At 35.3% G+C, this 16,504-nt stretch overlaps 1 protein-coding gene across 1 annotated transcript; it reads left to right on the top strand.

The window, feature by feature from the left end:
- Positions 1 to 682: 682 nt before the first annotated feature.
- LOC105444020 (caspase-1-like) lies at positions 683 to 15,901 on the top strand. Its single transcript, XM_030978490.1, has 9 exons — positions 683 to 753; positions 6,519 to 6,814; positions 7,764 to 7,832; positions 8,267 to 8,323; positions 10,216 to 10,269; positions 11,220 to 11,284; positions 13,230 to 13,415; positions 14,424 to 14,631; positions 15,756 to 15,901. Exons 2-9 carry the CDS (start codon positions 6,520 to 6,522, stop codon positions 15,899 to 15,901), a joined length of 1,080 nt encoding a protein of 359 aa, XP_030834350.1. The 5' UTR covers positions 683 to 753; position 6,519.
- The last annotated feature ends 603 nt before the right edge of the window (positions 15,902 to 16,504 follow it).

Genomic DNA, 16,504 nt, shown 5'->3' with positions numbered 1-16,504 from the left:
ACGGAAGAAGCATCTATATATCCTTCTGTATGAGATATTTCATTAATCCAAACGAACTTCTGTAAATAATCCAAAGGGTATCGCAATTAAAAATAGCTTTGGGATTATTTTCTTCAAGATTTCTTGCTGTAGCTAGAGCCACTGATTAGGAAACTTTTGCTAACCTGGTTTGAGTAGGGTACAACATAACGGACACTGCTTTGTTGGGCATGCACAAAAGTAAAGAGGAACCATGTTGTGATCAAGTAAAACTATGTTTACTTAACTATGTGTATAGGTGACTCTGGTATTGGTGCACCTTCAGCAGTGTTTAGCGGCAATACATTTTGGGTGTAAACGCTGCACAATAAGCTTTAATACTATTTTTAACATATTTATTTTAAGAAGCGTATGTAAAGGAGCATGAATATGATAGTTTCATCAAGAGAATCAGGCTAAAACTTACAAAAAACGTACGCAACTAAAAGTCGTGAAGCTGGCTTTGATGAAAAAGTGCCGTTATGGCTCAATGTCCGGAATCAAAGTACGGTTTATGAATATTATCTACCGCGAAAACTAGTTCTCTTTTGTTATCATGTTTGCTAATGCACAATTATTACCCTGGGTATTTGTATTTCGATAAAACACATATATAAGTCTACACACTCACTGCTACAAGGACAGTGTGTCTCTGAGTCACAGATCTGCAACGGTCGGAGATTCGTCGCCATAGGATCAACATTTCGAGGTGTACTCAAGTGCATTGTCTTGAAGGTAAGAAATAGAACAGTACTTCTTATTAAGGATAAGATTGAGTTATGATAAAGATGGCTGGCACCTGAAAATCTATTGAAGTGCACTCATATTGGAAATTTGACAAGAACTAGCTCAACCGTTTGGACCAATGTCGAATGTGTGTGTTGTTTCACATTACATAATTCTGTATGTAGTCTCACATAGCTAGTTAACTAGACTGATAGATAGCGCCTCACAGGCAGCACGTCTTTATTTTGAGCTCTAACAAACTTCAATTTTCATTGGCGACAAAGAATTAATTTATGTTCGTCAAGCCAAAGTCCTCGGAATAATTTTACAATCGAACTTAAAGTGGGATAGTCATGTATCCGATCTCACAAAAAGGTGTAATAGGAAGTTGTTTATGTTTCGTTGCCTTAAGAAGAATGGATTGCCTGTAGATGACCTTTTACTTATATATAAAGGATAAATTCGTTCGATTTTAGATTATGGGGTACCGGTTTTCAATGGTAATTTAACAAAAACTCATGTATATATTTAAGAACGTATTCAGAAAAGAGCTTGCAAAATCATTTTAGGACGTCAGTATGAAAATTATGAAGCAGCATTGGAAACGTGCAATCTACGTTCATTAGAAGCAAGACGTGAGCAGTTATGTATAGACTTTGCCAATGCACTTGTCAAACACCCACAATTTAAAGAATGTTTACCTCTTTGACAACAAAGCACTTATGCTCTAAGATCTCAATCAAAGTTTAAAAAATACCAATGTAAAACAAAACGCTTCCAGTGCAGCTCTCTTCCTTACTTTGTAAATCTTCTGAATAAAATGTAATACCAATATAAATTGTATTTTTAGAATTTCACAGTCCATGATTGAACTATGTGAATGAATTTTGATAGTTTTTATCTCAATTTTCTGCATTACTGAATATTTCTTGCCATCTCCCCTCATCTGTAATGATAAGGTACTCTTTGTCTGTCTCTTCCTCTCTTCAACTCTCTCTCTCTCTCTCTCTCCTTCGCGCTCTCTCTCTTTCCGTCTCTCTCTTTCGTCCCCCTTCTCTCTCTTTCTTTCTCTCTTTCGCTCTCCTTCTCTCTCTTTGTCATCACTCCAACTCTCCCTCTCCTACACCTCTCCCTATCTCTTTCTTTTTTAACAACAATTTGAATTTGATCAATGAATTTTCATTAAATGTCTATATGTTTGATCATTGATTTATGTCATATTTTATGTTATTTCAATTTAAATTTCAATTGTATTGTATATTACCTTGTGAAATGGATTGCAATTCAGCCATTGGCTGCGATGATCTGTTTAATAAAAACCATTTATATCTATCTATCTATCTCTCATGCCTAATTCTGTATGCAATTTTTACTTACGTAATTATTTAATATGTAATCTCATTTTCCTAATTCCGTATGTAATCTCATATTCCTAATTCTGTAAGTAATCTCAATCACCTAATTTTCTATGTGATTTCACATACCTAATTCTGTATGTAATCTCTCAAACCTAATTGCCAATGTAATCTGTCATACTTAATTAATCTCATATTCCTAATTATTATGTATGTAATCTCGCATACCTAATTATGTATGTAATCTCATATTCCTAATTATTATGTATGTAATCTCGCATACATTACTCTGTGTATAATCTCTCATATCTAATTATGTGTGTAATCTCTCATACCTAATTCTTTATGTTATCTCCCACATACACATGTATGTGATCTCACATACCTAGCTCTGTACGTAATCTCACATGCCTAATTCTGTTTGTAATCTCTCATTTCTAATTTTGCGTTTAATGCATAAGATCTTCAGCAAGAATAAGAACATTTCATCTCAATTTGATAATTCAAGAACGCGTAGTACACACCAATTATCGTGTCCTACGTAATCTTTACTATGATACCAAAGATTATTTAAACATATTTGTGGCTTACACCCAGTAAATCTTGGAAGCCTCAAATATGTTTAAATAATTGAAATTTCTCCCAGGAAGCATTACATTTATAAAATATACCAAAGATATTTACCCTCACATCAATTATTGGTGGATTTTGCTTTTTGCTTAACTGTTATGTATTAAAAGGGTTGTAATGGAGCTAAGCTAACCAAGACAAGAAACGGGTAATTTTGTAAACACATTATATTGAACAAAGAAATTTACCCCCACATTAATTATTGGTGGATTGTGCTTTGTTCTAAACCGTTATGAGTTAAAGGGTTGTAATGGAGCTAACCAAAACTAGAAAAAGGTAACTTTGTAAGGCGAGGCGTCAAAAAAAAATATACCAGCCAGCGGCAGCTAACTGCACTTGTGCGTCCTGGCTGCATTTTTTTAATTAGCTCAGCCGGCTACCGCTGGCGGTAGGAAATGGCATTCAAAAGCATGCGCCGGCTGCCGCCTTTCGAATGGAAACCGAGCCTCAGATCCCAGCCTGGCGCAAGCCGGCTGGGTTAATAAGTGAAAAATAATTGCCCCAGCCAGGCTTCGGCCGTAATTGCAGCCTCGATGCGCCAATACGTGAGGCGGCAGCCTGCTGGTATCGATATTTTTGACGCCTCGCCTAAAGACGTTGCGTCGACAAATAAATTTACCCTCACCATATATATGGTGCCTTGTGTTTTGTTCTAAATTTTTCCATGTTAAAAGGGTTGTAATGGAGCTAAATTAGACCAGAAAAGGGTAACTTTGTAAAGATACTGCGTGTAAAAATTGAATTTTCCCTCACATCAATTATTGGTGCCTTGTGTTTTTTGCTTTCTTATTCTGTGTTAAAAGGGTTCTATTGAAGGTTATCAAGACCAGAAACAGATAGTTGTTTGAAGACATTGCTTTGACTAAAGTAATTTAATCTAACATTTTAATTTGGTTCTTAATTTTTGTTCTAAAGTGTCTAAAATGTTAAAAGGATTGTAATGTAGTTAACCAAGACCAAGACCAAAAGCGGGTAATTTGGTAAAGATATTGCGTTGAACAAAGCAAATTATTCTGTGTTAAAATGGTTGTAATCTAGCTTACTAACACCAACAAAAGGTATGTTAAAATTTAAAAAAATCGCGATATACAAAGCAATTTGCGCTCAAATCACTTAAAGAGTCACCTAAGTCAACTCCAAAAATAATTTGCTTTTAATAGATGCAGAAAAACAGAGGGAAACAAATTTGAGTAAAATCGGATAACTAATAAGGAAGTTATGAATTAAAAAAAAAAAGTATGTAAAACTGTGGACATTGGAAATCACTACACAAATTGCCAATTTGGTTATCAGTTTGTGACGTCATGTCCTCACTATTTATCAATTGCTTTATATATTTTTAATTCCATTAATTTCCCTTTATATCCCCAAAAATTGATTTCCCCAAGCCTTTGCCCAGGTTATATGATTTGTATTATATTGCGTGCATGACATTTCACAGAATCTTTAATGATCTTTGAAGAATTTATACTACTTTCTGAGTATTGTATATTCATATTTATTGATTTTTTACATAAATAGCTTATCAAATTCACATTTTCATGAATTAACTGAACCAAAATTACTCTGTATTTGTGCACCCACACAAAAGCATATTATTATCAATATAACTTGGATGCTGGTGTGAAGAAATACGATTCTAAGGGGGAATTGGAAATTTATATTATCAATACAAAGAAAACAATTAGTGGATAGGAAGGCAATGATGTCACAGAGGCAATGACGTCACAGACTCATGACTGAGTTGCCAATTTGTCTTGTGATTTTCAAAGTTCTTCATGTCATTAATAGCTCATAACTTTCTTATTAGTTATCCGATTTTGCTCGAACTTTTTTTGATTGGTTTTCAGCAACAATGAGAGAATTTCCTCTCAATGTGATCATTCAAAAACACCGATTGTCACATCCTACGCAATCTTTATAATAACACCAAACCAATTTATCCTCACATCAGTTATTGTTGTTTTGAGTTTTGTGATAATGTTCTGGGTTAAGAGGGTTGTAATGGAGCTAACCCACACAAGATACTGATAATTAGAAAGATATTGCCTTGAGTTAAGCAATTTACCCTCACATCAATTATCGGTGAATTGTGTTTTGTGCTAAATTGTTCTGTGTGTAAGGTTGTGATGGTGCTTACCGACATCAGAAACGGAAAATTGTGTAAATACATTACGTTGAACAAAGTCATGTTCCCTTTCATCAATTTTTGGTGTCCTGTGTTCTCTGCATAATTCTTTTCTTAGCAAACGAGCAACCGTGGAGAGAGGCGAGGAAAGCAACTGACCAGCAACATGCCTAAACTGTACAAAATTATTCCCTATGCTTTTTTGTGTTTAATTTTTTATTTGCAATACGATTTGCCATCGATAGGAATCCGTACATAACAGGGTAAACAAGATAACGAAGAATTCAGCGGGAGGAAGATTCAAGTAACCTTTTGCATGAAATATTGCAGTAATCGAAAATTATTTCTGTAAATAATCCAAAGAGTATTGCAATAAACATACATTTCGAATTATTTCTTCAAGGTCCTTGCTATGGCAAGAGCCATTGAATGAAAGTTTTGCTACCCCTATTTGAGTTGGTCACAATATGACGTTCACTGCTTTGTTGAGCAAGCACAACATAACAAAATACCCGTTTTGTGACCACATGAAACTAAGTTGGCCAACCTATGTGTATAGGTGATTCTGGACTGAGCTTGTGTTAGCGCGCCGTCAGCAGTGTTGAGCGACTATACGAATTGGTTATGAACGAAATACTATTTTAAGCAGATTTCAGGTAAATAGCGTATGAAAAGAAGTGAAATATAATAGTTCCATCAAGAGAGTCGAGCGAAAACTTACAAAGCCATACACAAACAATATTCCTGACCCTATTTTGATGAAAGATTGATGTTACGGCTCGATGAATACTATCAAAGTACTGTTCATAAATCTCATCTACCGTGGAAACTAGTACTCTTTTATTATCCCGATTGTAAATGCACAAATATTACACTGTATATTTGTATTTCGATAAAACACATATATAAGTCTACACACTCACTGATAAAAGGGCAGTACATTGTATATCTGAGTCACAGATCTGCAACGTTCGGAGATTCGTCGCCTTAGGATCAACATTTCTAGGTGTAATTAAATGCATTGTCTTGAAGGTAAGAAATAGAACAATGCTTCATATTAACGAGAAGGTTGAGTTATGTTAAAGATGGAAAAATATATTGTGAGTTTTGGATGTCAGTTTGGAAGAATATCAGAGTAGGGCTGTCGCCTGAAAAGCTATTGAAGTGGCCTCATATTCAAAATATGACAAGAGCTAGCTCAATCGTATGGACCAATGTCGAATTTGTGTGTAGTCTCACATGCCTAATTATGTCAATTTTCTCTCAATTTGATCATTTAAGAACTCATAGTACACACCAATATTTTTGTTCTACGTAATCTTTCTTTCCCAATTGATTCCAGGTGATTTTTCAACAATATGATCACAATTACCAGTGATCATCTTTATTTCTAAACTTACTTTTCACATCCAACAAGTTTAGGTTGTCGTTGCTCTCCACAAATATAGCTACTATACAGTCAAATGGCATTGCCTGCATGCAAGTTAAATATCTGTATAATTTTGATGAAAACAAATCAAGAAAATTATGATATTTGTTTTTCAATGAAGTTTTATATTTGTGACCCGAATTTGATTATAGCGAAATCTGCTACGGGTATCATTTCTTCTTGGTACAAGTCTAAACGATTTCCCCTGTTCATTTATAAACTTTTTATCTAGAATGACGAATAAAGACAGGCTAGATTTCGATGATATTTTGAGAGCGGTTGCCGGAAAAACAAAGCAAGATACAGAAATAGATGATCTCGGAAGGGCACTACAGATTTCTCCGCATGATATTGAAAGTGCAAAGGTGGCAAACAGACATGGTGTATCACATATGGGATCATTAAATTTGCTGAGAGACTGGGCGAAAAGACAAAAATCATCCACAATGAAACAGAATTTAAAAGATGCCTTGGAAAAGCTACAATGGTTTGAAATACTCGGCGAGTGTTATCCCGAGGTTGGTGCTGGTAAGTACAGAGTATTTCTAAGTTCTACGTAAACATATTGAATGTCTGGAGCCAGGGAGGCGTCAATTCATAAACTTTAACCAAGAGTTAACGCCCTTCTTGCTCTAAAATACATAACACGATTCGAACGTATCACTTTGCCCTATTAATTATTGCTTAACCCATCGACCGAGTTCTGGGCTGCCATCAAATTCCCCCGGTCGAATGTTCTTATACGATTATAAAAGGAATATAGAAATGAAGAAAAAAAAGATCAAGGACAAACTTACATTCAACACAGTTGCTCTCTCGCAGAAATATGAGACGTAATATTTTGGTAGGGTTCGACAGCATCCACCCCCTCCGCCTCCAGGCATAATTCTGAGAACACGCCCATATGAAATATAATTATTATTATCATCATGAGTAGAATGTTTGAGTTGATGTTTTGATGTACTTTTATGATGTTGTGTATCTATTGTTTTCATTATAAATATCGACCTTCAAGAATTTGGATTTGGTGATATCCCACCAAAACATACGTATAATATTAAGACCATTACAAATAATTGAATAATAATGATAATAAAAATAGTAATAATAATAATGATAACAATAATGATGATGATGATAATAATAATAAAAATATGATACTTGGGCAATATCAATTGTAATTATCTTTACATCTTCGGGCCTCAATTTAAAATTGCAATTGGTTAATTTCTTTTAAATGCTCCCTAATTTTGCTTAACTCCAATGCTGAAATGTGTTTCCATTTGTATTAATTCAATAATATATTTGATTTGTTCGCAACCACCGATCTCTCAATACCTAAGGAAAATAACAAAAGCTCACTTCTTCTGTTAATAACGTAATTGTAAAGCGCATATGATCATACCTGGAAATTGCAATTCATAAATAACGTATCACTATTAGTATTATTAGTATTATTATTATTATTGTTATATAGATACTGTGACAGTGCCTACCAAAAGAAACCCATCGCGTACCTCTGGACTGCCAATGGATACGACAGATGGTAAATAATGTAGTATTTGTTTTTCCAATAGAGTTCATGAAAAATAAGATCATGAAATTATTACAATTACTGTTGAATTATACAGTATACACATGTACACACACCACAACACACACAGACACAAGAACACAAACACACACACTTGTTGATACATACATATATACTCATTCAAACAGTTTTAATGTATATATATATATATATATATGTGTGTGTGTGTGTGTGTGTGTGATTATAAACATTATATTAAAAGGGGTCCGGAAATAAAGGTAGGCATGGGGACAACGACCCCCCCCCCCCCCCCCCCCCCCCCCCCCCCCATCTAAGCAAAACCCATTCCGGTGTACATGAAGTCTTCTATGTTTGTTTGTGGGATATACATTAGGGTATTAAAATCGACATTGTGATTGTGTTGTTCTTTTTTCTCACTATCATAGATTCCAGCGAACAATACGGTGCAGCAAGACAAAGTCACCCCTCACCATCTCCTGTAGGTAAGGTATTCATATTCAAGGATTCATTTTTAGATCAGAAGCAAAACACATTATTATAATTTGAAAATGGGTCACAGTACACTGCTATTCTGCATACTCATGTCATTGCTTCCTCTAGCAAGACGAAGTGAGCTAGGCATAACTAGAGAAACATGATGGTATACATGTTAAAGCAATCAAATATCCCAGTGTTAATAAACTCTATACGTAGCAAGCTTCTCTGCCTTGTCAATTAATGGATGGTACAATCCTGTCATTTGGTCTATAACTAACAGATACCAGAGTTATACAGCAATTATTACTATCATTATTATCATTATCGTTCTGATGATTTTTTGTATATGAATGTGACCGTATCTACGAGAAGAATTCCATTGCGTAATGCGGGACGGCTTATGCCGAAAGGTGGGTAGCTTCGCGTCGCGTTGATTTGAACGCGACCATTCGTTCAAAGCCCCTCCCCCCGTTGTGCCGAAAGGGTGCGTTGACTAGTCTTCCACAACAATCGTTTATTATAAAATTTACGAAATAGAAATTTAAGTCGTTTAAATTCAAAAAATCAAAATAGAAACAGATTAAAAATTGAATAAAACTAGTTTTACTTAGTCTTGCTGATCAGGCGTTTATTATAATTAATTCAATTAATAAGTTCAATAAATATTTTAAAATATCAAATAAAAATAATATCCATTTCTTTCTATGTAGAGAATTCATTTTTTGATGAAAACTAGTCATGCATACTAGTCTTTACAAATGATATAACAAATAAATAAATAAATAAAGGGGTAGGCCTACCGCCTTAATGCACCCTTTCGGGATAAGCGGGCAGGGAGGCGGGGGGGGGCTTTCTGAATTCCATACAGAGAAAGAAATGTATATTATATTTTGCTATTTTAATAAATAAACGACTGATATGCAAGACTAGGTAAACAACTTTGACATTTTTAAATATCAAAGTGAATTATTTGATTGTGTTTCTTGTTATTTATTTATTTAATTCTTATTAACGCCTGATCTGCAAGACTACGTCAAACTAGTTTTATTTAAATCCGTACTGCTTAAAGTTAATTGCGCCCTTCATATAGCAATAATGCCTAATCGGTGCATGTTGGTCTCCCATGATCCTCTTTTTATTATGTTAATTGAGAGCCGGTTTAATGAGATAAACACCTGTCAAGTGACCTTGCAGGGGTCTAATCCCCCTGGCGAAACTAGTACAAATGGCCTTTAACTTGTAATCAGTTTCTATTCTGATAATTTGATTAACGACTTACATTTCTATTCCTTAAATTCTATTATAAACGACGGATGTGGAAGACTAGTCAACGCACCCTTTCGTCGAAACCGGGGGGGGGGGGGGCTTTGGACGAATGGTCGAGTTCAAGTCATCGCGACGCGACGCGACGCTACCCACGCTTTCGGCATAAGCCATGCTGGACTGCCAACGGATAGAATTTGTGATAAATATTGTAAAATCATGAAATTGTCAAGTACTGTTGAATTATACAATATACACTTGTCCATTCGCAAAAACAACCCACCCCCACACACGCATATTTATATATATATATTCATTCAAACAATTCAAATATATATATGTGTGTGTGTGCGTGCGTGTGCGTGTATGTGTGTGTATGTGTATGTGTGTGCGTGTATGTCTATCTGATTAAATACATTATATTACAAGGGTTCCGGAAATAAAGACGGGCATGAGTGACAATGACCAGCCCCTCCCACCCCAACATACCCGCAAAACCCATTCCGGTATACTTGAGACCAAAAGGACTTCTATGTATGTCTGTGGGATATACATTGGGATATTGATATCATCATAGAGTTAACTTATCGAAAGTCTTTGTGATTATGTAGTTTTTTTCTTCTCACTATCATAGATTCCAGCGGACAACATGGTGCAGCAGGACCTAGTCATCCCCCAACACCTCATGGTAAGGTATTCATATTTAAGGGGTTCATTTTTAGGAAAGAAGCAAAACAAATTATTATAATATGAAAATGGGGCGAATTACGTTGATATTTATGTTACTTCTATCACTGCATCCTCTAACATGATACAAGAACCATCTTCATTTCAAGGCATAACTAGAGAAGGTTGGTGGTATACATGTATGAAATTAACTATCCCAGTGTATATAAACCCTACACATAACAAGCTTCTCTGTGAACGTGCCTTGTCAATCAATAGGTGGTACAATCCTGTAGTTCGGTTGATAAAATATTACATTTGTTTTCTTTTACTTGAGGGGGGAGGGGGACGTCTTATCAGAAATTAATACCAATGTCCCGCATTGAAAAATTGCACACTACAGAATAATCACGTTTGATATCAAAGTTGGAAATAACAGTGCTGTCAAGATTAGTTTGAAAACAGTGAATTCAATTACTGCTTAGTTGTTTGTATTGGAAGATAACAATACCCCCCCCCCAATAATCCGAGAGCAGTTTAAACGTAAATTGCGCTTTAAGTATTTTAATTGGGGGGTGGGGGGGGGGGGTTGACGACACCTTCCCAATAGCAAATCCACTAAATCATCCAACATATAGTTCTCTCACTGATGAACTTTAATACATATTCTTTCTGACAAAGTAAATTCTGACACTTTTTACAATTTGTTTGGCTTTAGCGCACAAACCATCCAATATTGCTGTTATTATCTTTATAGTGCATGTAGTATAATTATTATGATGATGGTATGGGTGATGATTATTATCATAATTGTTATAATTATGTTTGTTTTTATCATCATTATTGTTTTTGATGTTCTTATAAGTATTATTATCATTACCATTTTTCATTAACATCGTCATTATCATCATTACAATAATTTCATGACCAGTATTACGATTTATATTACTGTCATTACACCATTCCCCCTAGATAAATGGCAGAACCGTACTGTGAGGCCAGCTAAGTCGGGACCTGACGAATCGGATCGTGAGATGGTATGATTTTATAACGTTTCAAATACCTTACTAAAACCGCCAGACCACGGGCATATCACACCCACACTACACTAGCGCACCCACACACAAACTTTTGAGGGAGAGGGTGGTCTTTACAAGTCTTCCGCCACACTTTTCAGAGACAGTAGTTCCAAAATCGTTAGGTAGTGAAAGCGTTAGTGTGTGTGTGTGTGTGTGTGTGTGTGTGCATGGGTGTGTTCGTTTAATGTTCGTCCGCTTGTTTGTATTGCTATCATACCACCCTTCCACACACACACATACAAACCTCGAAAACACAAACAAACAAACGGCCTATAAACCGAAAAATATAAGCCATCGAGGTAACACGATACCGCCAAATAGTTAGTTGTTTGGAGTCCATGTGGAGTCGGTTTGGTGATGTGACTAGGTAAGCGTATTAAGGGACATACAGTGTATGTCAAACAAAAGTTTAAACCTAGAAAATTAATAATTATTTTTAAATCGTCTATTAATAGTAAATTATTATACATCTTATGAAAGAGTGTTTTACCCCAAAGCATTCAGTATCATTTTGTGTGGTATGTGTACACGCTTGAATGAACAGGAGGCATTGTTTGCAGGAGTGTAAAAAATGACTTGCGCCAAAGTTGCTCATGTGATGTTTGAATAAAACATTTGGGATTCTGGTATTAATTCGGTCTTTGCAGATCCAAATAACATCCCTAACAAAATTAATCATGCCACACATATCAAATATCGAATATCAAATATCAACGAACATGTGTGCGCGCGTGTATGTGTGTGTGTGACTTTGCTTTGGCGCAAATCGATTTTTGCACTCTCGTGTTTCATTTATGGAAAGTAAAAAGTTCATTCTCTAAAAAAATCTGTAAGAAATACTTTGCCAAACATATGGAACACTCTACTTCAAGTCGTACGCTTATATAAAAACTGTTCAATGTTTAAAAAACAAATGAAACTGACCTTGTATTCTGAGTACCGTTAAATTAACCTTCCAAACCTTATTTGCCCCCCTCCAATTTTAAATTATTTCATACATGTTTTTGTATTTTTTTTGTCTTTATATTGTGTGTATCGCTGTATTTTGTGATATCTTTAAGTAATATATGCTCAGTTATATAACTATTATAAATTATAATATTCCGGGAACTTTTTTTTTTTTATACAGGGCCACCATAGGCTTTTCCTTTGTTCTCCTATTTCATTTGAAGCTATTGTATTAACTGAACATTATTTGTATCTATATATACTTGTATGTTTATTTGCATTTGCTGTGTTTTTTTGAAAATGAAATGAATAAACGAACTCGAACTTGAACTTGATAATAATTTGTATCTAATAAAAAATTAAAAAAAATCCAGGGGTAATTGTCCTTGAGGCGGTGGTTGTCCTCGAGAGGTAATTCTCCGGGGGGGGGGGGTAATTGTCCTTTGGGGGTAATTTTCCCCTGGTAATTGGCCGGGGGTTGATCGGCCAGGGGGTAATAGTCCTAAAACCCCGGTAGAATGCGACCGTTCATGGGGTTTTACTGGCATTTGCATGCTTGAAAATGGCACCTGGCTGGACTACTCCTCAGAACGGACCGTGTAAACTATCGTGTGCGGATGAGAAATCGAATCCAGTGACCAGAATATTAATATTAACATCGTAAACTACTAAGAAAAGTAGTATTAATCGCTGTACTCATGTGACTGATATTATGTGGATTAGCAGAAAGAGAATGCGTTTGTGATACCTCACACTAATTAATTGTTCTATCATTTCAGTTTAAGCCTGTTCTATCAGAAAGATGAACGTTTATATTTCGAAATTTCGGTAAAATTTAATACATTCACTTAAACTTTTAAATCGGAAATCTGATCACTCACTTTCTATTTTGTTATGTTGTATACTGTACATTAACATAACCGGGCTATCTTGCGTCGTTTTATTTTCCTTTCAGCAATACGTTATGTGGGAATCTTCTGTGAAAGGAAACGCGCTCATCATAAGCAACGAAGACTTTCCACAACCAGGCGATCCCAGACCTTGGGCAGATATGGATATCATGAATATGACAGGGCTGTTGAAGAAAGTCGGTTACGGTTTTCGAAATGATCAAAATATCTATAAAAACCTTACCAAATCGGTATGTGAAAAGTTGTGACTTCTCATCAAACAATACACGGAGTGTAACTTTTAAAGTTACACATGCTACTACCTTATATGGGTAGTTCTTGTATATTATTTGTATAATATCATACTACCTTGAAAAAGTTTCGTTCCTGTTGCACTAGATAAAAAACTATGATAAACTGAAACGACCTTTTAAATCTATTCAAAGCTAAAAATCGCAGATTCAACTACGAACACTTACGCTTACGTGCTTGTTCAATTTTGAAGCTTGTGGTAAAAGGCAACATTAGTTAAGCATACCCAAAACGATGAGACCAAACATACTATCATTTAGTTCAAGATCATGTGCAAATTTGATGTACGACAGCAATCTGCGAGACATTAAATCAAAATTACTTGTATAAAGGACACATTTTGAATATAATACTGCATCCTATTCATCTAAATTATGATGATTACTATGGCACATGTGCACATGTAAAACTTTGCTCGAACGGTGTGCAAACGTACAGCTACAGATATATTAATAAATGTTAATACCTTCATGATTTACTGTGAAAAGAAGGATTTAGTGAAGGTATAAGTAAGTTTGTGAGAATTTTCATTCTTTTAAACCCAAGTGGGGAGGGGGGGGTATCAAAGCATCTTTGTTAGGTAAAAAGGAGTGCTCTGGAAAATGCCTTCATATTTCAAATATGACTATAACAGTTTTAAAGCTGTTGGTTAAATTTCGAAGGTACATGTAGACCTATAACTGCAGTTTCATATAACCCTATCTGTGTGCTGTGCTTTTTAATTAGTGATTTTCTGCAGGGTTGAGCCGATCTGATAAAAAAACATCATTGCATAATATTATAATATCATTACCCAATCACTCAAAATAACCTCTAGGAGTTTGTTTCACAATGTAATCGCTTAACAATACAGTTCTATACGCAACTCAGCCCTAAATACTTTGTCTAAAATTGGATTTATAAGTTGATTCATGTTTAATCAAATATGGCCTTTTTCACATAAACAGGAAATGAAAGACACTGTTAAAGAGTTCACCGAACAGCTAAAGAAGGACAATCCCCAATCAGCAGTGGTGTATATATCTAGCCATGGCAATGAAAAGGGCGTTCAAGGAAAGGACGGAGGGATACTCCAAATTCGAGATTTGCTGGAAATGTTTTCAAGAGTGCTGCCTGGCAAACCAAAGGTTCTCATCATAGATGCATGCTGGGGAGGTATAGTAGAAATTGGTTATAAGAAACTATCTCTCGCGATAATTGCTCCTTGTCAATATCATACGCTAACCGAATTTTTAACTTCGACGCTATTAATATACATAATATATCTATTCTAACCCAACCTAAAACCCGATTCCAACAATAACCGTATTACTATACCTGTGACGAAACACAGCTTGGAGTTACTGTCGCAGAAGTAAATGTTGGATCACCTAAGAAATTATTTCAAGTACATTTAGCTTTGCCAGCTATTAAATATCGGAAGGAGAGACACCTTGCCTTGGCAGGGGGTGGGGTGTTTCATCAACTTAAATTGATTTAGTTGATGAAACACGACCCAAGACTGCATTTCGACCAAAGCGAGCGTATTAGATGTTTTTTAAACTATTACACAAAACCGGGATATAACAATACTTAACAAATGTATACTGACCATGTTTTATCAACAACAATCGATTTTAGTTGATAAAACACCCCATATCACACATTCATTATATATACTTACATTAGCCCTATACGGATGATGGTGATGATCTTTATAATGATCAGGATTATGATTGAAGTATTCATGATAATAATAACATAAATGATACAAATTTTCACAATATTTTGTCGCAGAAATGTAGTATATATGGTGATTCTGTAAGACTAAACAAAGACACTAAAGAAGGTCATCCAAATGGACAAGCATGTTATAGAGCATTGATCCAAGACTGCATTTCTCGAACGACCAAAGCAAGCGTATTAGATTGTTTTAAAACTTTTATACAAAACCGGGATAGAAAAGTACTGCCCATGTCTCTAAAATGAGTTTTTATGAGGACCTAATACACTAGAATAAATGTCGGGTAAACTTATTTCAACATCGGGGTATTTATTTGTTCAACAATCCTTTAGGCAATGACGGGCCTGCCCTAACATTGGCGAGTTTAGCTCAATTTTCAGTGGTTTGTTTACCCAGCTTTAATTGTTTACCCAGTCATTTCCACAGTATACCTTGCATTTTTAGCTTATCTCAATTACTTCACAGATATTCTTGACAAATACTTCACTGTACCTCCACCACTCCTCCGAATATAATCGAAATTAATTAAAAATACGGTTTCTTTCTTTTATACAAGATGATGAAACGAATCGCTTACCAGTCTCTGCGTCCAGTTCTTCTTCAGCAGCATCAACCACAACTTTCTTACCGGAGAACGCTGATATCTTTATGATACACTCCACTTCATACGGTATTTACTACTGTTTTGGATGGGCCATTTAGTAATGTAGTCAATTAATAGTCAACGTCTTTGTTCACGAGCCTTGTTTGTACATAATAAAAGCTAATTTAAAGCACGAATCTTTGTTCAGTGCCCCGATACAAACTAATTCATCCACCTGTTTACGAATAATTGTATTTCAATATAGTCAGAATGCGAATTTCGTACGTTACATGTTTGCTACGTCTACTTCTACTTCTACGACGATATTCAGCAGGATCCATAAGTCAGGATGTAGTGCTGAGGAATAAACTATCTAGTTCTTGGTCTAGATGCTTGGTTAAAGCGCTCCCTTGAAGCCCTCCAGTGAAGTAGCGTCAAGGGTGATCTTTGAAAGTGCATTCTACGCAGTTACTGTCCGAGGGGAAAATGAGTTCTGATAGAGCTGGGTGCGGGACAAGCCGTAATATTTTTCGTACCGGGCAACAGCAATAGCAAAGTATTTAATTTTCTCTCAGTTAATCGCCTTAAAATAATATATTATGCTATTGAATGGATTAAACATTGTTAGGCTTTTTGTATTTTTTTTTCACACAGGAAAAAAAACATGGAGTTTTTTAACAAATATTATGCTATTGAATGGATTAAACATTGTTAGGCTTTTT

The sequence above is a fragment of the Strongylocentrotus purpuratus genome, unplaced genomic scaffold (genome assembly GCF_000002235.5).
Source record: "Strongylocentrotus purpuratus isolate Spur 01 unplaced genomic scaffold, Spur_5.0 spur5_scaffold_1, whole genome shotgun sequence".
In the NCBI taxonomy this organism is placed as follows: Eukaryota; Metazoa; Echinodermata; class Echinoidea; order Camarodonta; family Strongylocentrotidae; genus Strongylocentrotus; species Strongylocentrotus purpuratus.
This window is presented reverse-complemented; position numbering and strand designations above follow the sequence as displayed.

Excerpts from the sequence above, each read along its gene's own strand:
- LOC105444020 (XM_030978490.1), top strand. The coding sequence starts at position 6,520 with ATGACGAATAAAGACAGGCTAGATTTCGATGATATTTTGAGAGCGGTT. Across the intron at positions 6,815-7,763 it reads TTATCCCGAGGTTGGTGCTG|ATACTGTGACAGTGCCTACC; the intron begins GTAAGTACAGAG and ends ATTGTTATATAG. Across the intron at positions 14,632-15,755 it reads CATAGATGCATGCTGGGGAG|ATGATGAAACGAATCGCTTA; the intron begins GTATAGTAGAAA and ends CTTTTATACAAG.